This window comes from Pezoporus wallicus, unplaced genomic scaffold, assembly GCF_028554395.1.
Source record: "Pezoporus wallicus isolate ANWC-B61680 ecotype Strahan unplaced genomic scaffold, APGP_CSIRO_Pwel_v1 contig_3486, whole genome shotgun sequence".
Lineage (NCBI taxonomy): Eukaryota > Metazoa > Chordata > Aves > Psittaciformes > Psittacidae > Pezoporus > Pezoporus wallicus.
In genome coordinates, this window is record NW_026642292.1 from 1348345 (window position 1) to 1354344 (window position 6000).

At 37.0% G+C, this 6000-nt stretch overlaps 1 protein-coding gene across 4 annotated transcripts in view; it reads left to right on the top strand.

Moving 5' to 3' along the window:
* The window catches only part of SEL1L (SEL1L adaptor subunit of ERAD E3 ubiquitin ligase), a 35277-nt gene extending 30460 nt beyond the window's left edge, over nucleotides 1-4817 (top strand). For 3 of the 4 annotated variants that reach the window (XM_057428694.1, XM_057428695.1, XM_057428696.1), the window contains 2 exons: nucleotides 3012-3140; nucleotides 3541-4817. In XM_057428694.1, coding sequence (XP_057284677.1) covers nucleotides 3012-3140; nucleotides 3541-3744 — 333 coding nt within the window. In that variant the 3' untranslated portion in view covers nucleotides 3745-4817. Of the gene's footprint in view, nucleotides 1-1092; nucleotides 1127-3011; nucleotides 3141-3540 lie in introns of those variants that run through there. The other variant, XM_057428697.1, reaches the window with a different exon arrangement.
* Nucleotides 4818-6000: the final 1183 nt, after the last annotated feature.

Consider the following 6000-nt stretch of genomic DNA (forward strand, 5'->3'; position numbering starts at 1 on the left):
TGTGAAGAAATGAGGCATAGACAGGGAAAAAACTATTTGCCCAAGATTGTGAGGATTGGCAAAAAGAGTGTCATAGGCTTGAGTAATGCTTTCCAGACTTTGAAGTGTAATGAAATGAATGCAGTAGTTTCCAGGTTCAGAGTATTTTGGCACAAGATTGCTCTCATCCTCCAAAACACTGGTTAATTTGTTCTCTACCATGACATTTTGAAAACAAGTTCTGTGCATCTTCAAGTAACAAGCCATAAGCACAAACAACGTGATTATTAGCTATGGTTTTTCTAATTAGGCTAGGCCACAGTTCGCTTTGCAAAGTACATTGCCTAAAAGAAAGCAGTATATCTGGTTCTCTTAGGAAGCCTAATGGTGCATTGCTGTCCAAGAATTAAGTGAAAATTGTGCAATCTAAAGCAGTATGTTCTTGTGTGTGTCAAAATAATGTAACTAATAATCGCATACTAATTTTGAGCAGCCTACCTTAATGTTCAACTAAGGCATGCAATTTATTTTTTAAAAAAAAACCACCTTTCAGGCATGGACCTTTTTCATTTCTTTTGCTTCTGCCTTGAAAACAGCCCAATTTAGAGCACATAATGAAATTTTGCAAATACTGTAACATCATGTTCAGTTCAACTGCGAAGAATTTGATAAACCTGAGTCCTGATGCTATATTTGCATAGAGTATTCTCCAACCTGAAGCAGAGATGGCTATGCATAGATAGCTGAAATGAGTATACAAGGGCTCATGATGAGCATGTGCAACCTTGCTTTATGCAGATGAATAATACCTTCCTCTCATACAGATCCACTGTTGAAGGCGGAGTTAAACCGAAATGATGATTGTTAATATAAATATGGGAAAGAAGCACTGAGAATGTTTAAGCAAGGAAGTTCCATGTATAAAACCGGACCTGGTAATTCTGGATGTATAAAGTCTTCACTTGCTGCATCCTAAAACTCTACAAGTGTAAGATGAGAGGATGGAGAATTAGGGCTGACTAAATAACACTAGGGCTGGGCTTAGGATATTCTGAAAAAGGCTAGGACTGAATTTTGAATGAAGCAAAAGAATATTTGGCTTTTTTTTCCCAGAATGGACACTGTTGAATTTTGAGCACCAAATGACAGTTTAAAAAAAATCATGCTTCCTGATGTAGCAGGTGATACGTACCACTGAAGTGTGCTCTTCCACTAGAGGCCTCTGGAAGGGACATACAAAGATTTTTTAGCACTACAGTATCTAACAAATTGGGATTTAGTCGGTCAAAGGCAGGGATGTGTACTCTTACTTCCTCCCCACCTGTGTCCACATCATTAAGACTACAGGCCCTCTAAAGTTAGGGAGAATGATCCAGTAAGGTGGCCTGCACAATTTCCGTTCAGGTCACTGTTCATTCTGGTTAATCTTGCATCAGTATGGTATTTTTTCACTGGGTTTTGGTTGGTTGTTTTTTTCCCAAACAGCTTTTACCTTATTCTTCTTTATTTATTGAATAAATTGTCTTTCTTACATACAGCATTCTATGCTGTATTTCCTGTACATAGTTGGTTTTCAGACTCATACCAGGTCAATGCCAAATATTAAGCCCTTTCAGAAATCTCACACATGTACACTGTTACACACTTTTCATAGATTGAAATCTTTGATTTCAATAGATTCACAGATTCCATAGATTTCATAGGTTCAATCTATGTGTACATGTGTGAGATTTCAGGTTGTCCAATTCCTGAGCATGCATGCTGGAATGAAGACTGTTTCTATATACTGCTCAAAATAAGAACAAATTAATTTTCTCATGGTCTTCTCTTAAGATTTGGCATGGTATTTCAGTGCCATTTGTGTGTTAAAGCTCAGATTCCAACAGTACTCACTGTCAAGTGAGAGTGAAGAGTGTATAAGTAAAATGAAGCACTTGCTAATTAGAAAATAAAATAAGCCATGATTCTGCTTCTACGCTGATACTACCACAATATGAAGGAGATAAGGAAACTCTTTTAAACAGTTGTACAAAACACAGTCTTTACAGGCTCAAGGATTATTTAGAGTTGTTTTATTAAATTAAAATGCTAAAATTGTGAGCTAGTACATCTTACTCACATAATGTGATTTTCATACTGCTATTTCCACATGTTATGGAACCAAGCTTTACTGTATCAATGAACAGAAAATCTTTATGGTATTTCATAATCATGATAAAATTATAAAATGAATATGTGACATGAAGTCCTGGAGATTTCTGTTAAGTGTCCAACTCGGAACACTTCTAGAGGTAAGTCTTAGCAAAGGCGTGCCCTTCACATCACTGAGTGAACATAAGCAATTTATATCCAGGTATCATAACATTGCACAGTATGTGTCTGAAGTGAAGCCAATAAACCCCCCCAGAAAAAGGAAAGTTAAACTGTTCAGGTACATGTATCCTCAGTTCTTCCTACAGTTACCTTCTTGTTCCAACTACCACAAAAGAGAACAATAACTTAAGGTCTTCCTAAAGTTTGTGCTCATGCTTTTGCCAGGCTGCCCTCAATAATGCAAGTTATGTCTATTTTGGATAAGGAGCGAAATCTAATTTAGGAGTATATGCAGAAATGGGTAGAAGCTGCGCTATGCAGCAGGCATACTTTGGTATAACTGGGATGGGTTGCTGCTTTGTACTCTTTCATGGCTTGTGCTTTCGTAGTCTTTCATGTTTGGTGTGGTGTTGGAGATGATATAGTGTACCAGGGTTACCTAAATATGTGCCTTAGTTTACAGTGCATGGGTTGAATATGGAAATGTTGATCTCTTTATCAGCTTCAGTTCTAGCATCAGCTCAAAGCTTCCCTTTACTTGTCTAGTCAAAGGTGAACATGCCTCAAAAAAAGGTGTAATTTTACTGAATGGATGTTTAACTTGACCAAAAACCTTGCATTCAAATGACAGTATACAGTAGCTTATAGTAAAAGTTCCATATTTTATGGTTAATTTTTCAAGTTCTTCAAAATTGAGCTTTGTATTTTCTTAACTTTAGGATCTTCATCTTGCAAAACGTTTCTATGATATGGCAGCTGAAGCAAGCCCAGATGCTCAGGTTCCTGTCTTCCTAGCGCTTTGCAAGCTTAGAGTGATTTATTCCTTGCAATATGTACGAGAAATCAATGTAAGTTATGCAGAATTAAAAAAAAAAGGCATCAAATGTGTTTTCCATTTTAAAAGAAGCTTGACTTGTAATGTTACTTAAGTAGAAGTCTAACTTGAGCCTTCTGAAAACTTTAGATGTGTTTTTTGTTGTTGTTTGCTAAGAAAGCTACTGAACCTGTGATGCCTATTTCTTATTTGTGCAGCTGTGCAAAACTGAAATGTGCACAGTTGTTCTTCCCTTGACAAGAATTTCCCTAACTTGTTTCTCTGGTCTTACCCATGACTATCTGCTGTCAAAGTTAAGCAGATAGCAACTGGTGGTACTTGTATGTGAAAAAATGTTACAAGTCAAATTTAAAATCAAAGTAACTTCCCATTCTTGCTCTTTGACATGATGATGTGGACTTCTTGTTTCCTAGATAAGAGAGGTATTCTCACATGTTGATATGGACCAGCTGCTGGGGCCTGAGTGGGATCTTTACCTTATGACCATCATCGCCTTGCTTCTGGGAACAATTATAGCTTACAGACAAAGGCAACATCAGGCAATTCCCAGACCAGCAGGACTGCGGCCAGCTGTGCCTCAACAAGAGCCACCACCAGAGCATCAACCACCACAATAGCAACAAAAGCCTCAGTGAAAGAACTGGATTTTTCCAAAAGGAACAATTTTCATTGTGATTTAGGACTTTGGATTAATGGTCCCTCCCCCAAAAGAGGCGCAAAGAAGCTGAGGAAAACAAAGTCTGAAAGCTGCTTAGAATGTTGCCTTTTTTCAGGGATAAGAAAATTCTGTTGAAACTGATTTGAATGTTATTTCAGTGCCAATGGAATAACACTATGGCTTTTTTCATAGAAACACAAGAGTGCTACTACAAAATTGTTGTTGCCTGCTGTATCTAGTTCCTCTTTATTCAGAGTCCTTTTCATCTCCTAGAGATAGCAGAAGGCTAGCAATGAAAGGCTTTTGCCTGCTTGATAGCAGTTGCCCTCTACAAAAGTAAGAACAATTTTATGGCCGATTCAAGTCCCTAGAAGCTGAATGATATTGAAACTCTAAAAATACTAGAGCTGTATAAATTTATATTCTGATCTCCATCCCAAGTATTTCTACAATCCTTATTTAATTTTCTTAATATTTCCTACACTTTGGTCTTTCATGCTGCCATGGGTGGTTTAACATGGATTATTTATAAACTCTCTAAAACTAGCCAGCAAACACACCACTCTCTATTTGTGATTTTTTTTTTTTTTTTTTTTTTTTGAGTATTTTCCTCTGTTCCCCTTAGACTAGACTAGACAGTTCTCAGCAGACAGTATGTAGCCCAGAGGCAGACTGGGACAGATTGGGTCTGTAAAGCTCATCAGTTGAGAACTATCCACATGGTGCCCAGATCTTGCATCCTTCTAGAACTTTTTTGGAGCCTGTGTACTTGGCAATACTTTATAACATAAAACCAAATTGGTAGTGTTCCTAAATTATTTAAATTTACTCTGACAAAGAGGCTGAGTCTGGGTTGCAGAAAGCACCAGTATTATTGTGGACACTGAAGAAAGGACAGAGCCAGAAATCTCAGTGAGTTAGCTTACATTTTTGTTTGATTTTAGAGATGGAAGTTTTGTATTTAATTTTCAGCAATCCTGTAAGTGATCTGCACTGCAACAAGGAAAAATATGCTATCTCATGAATGCATCTGTTTAATGCATCTACAAAAAAGGGCCCAAAAGATCTTTACTAAATGCTACTTCAAAGTTTGGCTGACTGATAAAAATCGTACGTTAGATTACATCAATGCTCTGGCTGTCTCTAACCTCTCTTGTACCTGGCATACATGAGAAAGTCAAAATAACATTTGGCTGTGTCATCTGGAGGACCCATTCTAACAAGAAAACCCAAAGAGAAAGATGACTAATGGTTTATGGCTTTCTGATACCACCAGGTCATTGCAGAGGCCTTTTAATGAATGTAAAGAACGTGACCCGTGGACTGATGTTTTTGGACTGCAAGTGGAATCTTCACTTACTAAGGATTTTCACTGAATTATAATTTCAGGATTTGGGGGTGGGAAGCAGTAGGGAGTAGCTTAGAGGCAAAAAAGGAAGTTTCTGTTCTTATTTACCAATGGCAGTGAAATACTTGTTTCTGTACTAGCATTAAATCCTCTAGTGTCTTAAAGCTGAATGAAACACAACTGAAAATGAGGAGGCTTTAGCTGATTTATGAAAAAGCCTATTGTGCTTAAAGGGTTAAGGGCTTCCTTTCATGCAAATCTTTTTCCAGTGGATTGGCAACAACGTATCAGTTCACTTTATTTAGAATTGAGATTTTGTTATGGTTTCATACCTAGTACATTTGCAAGGAGACCATTGCACAATAGAGCTGTAGTTTGGGAGATTAGCAATACACCCTTTTGTAAACTGAAATGCCATGGATGACTAGTATTAAAGTACAGGTAGAACTTCTCAGTACTTCAAAATGCTTATGCTGGTCCTGTGAAGACTAATCTTTCGTTTTCATTTAGAGGGTTGCAGCATGTGATAAAGAATGTCTTGTTCAGTCTTAATCATCATTAGCAAATGGAACAGTATTGAACTTTAATCTGGTGTCTAAAGTGTACAGCACTCCCCAGGTGCATTTCTAAAATGTGTGATTTCTGAACACTCCCTCTGAAGTATTTTTGCCTCTGTCACTTAATAGCTTTTTTTTTTTTTTTTTAGCTTGACATGAATAAATTAAAGATTATATGGAAAATGTTTTTCAGTTAAATAACATTGGTTCATTGGTATTGGTCTCTTAGGACACTTAACAATTTTATTACTGCATTATTAAAATGCTTTGGTGATTTGATCTACTAGAACTAAATTCTACAAGCTCTGTC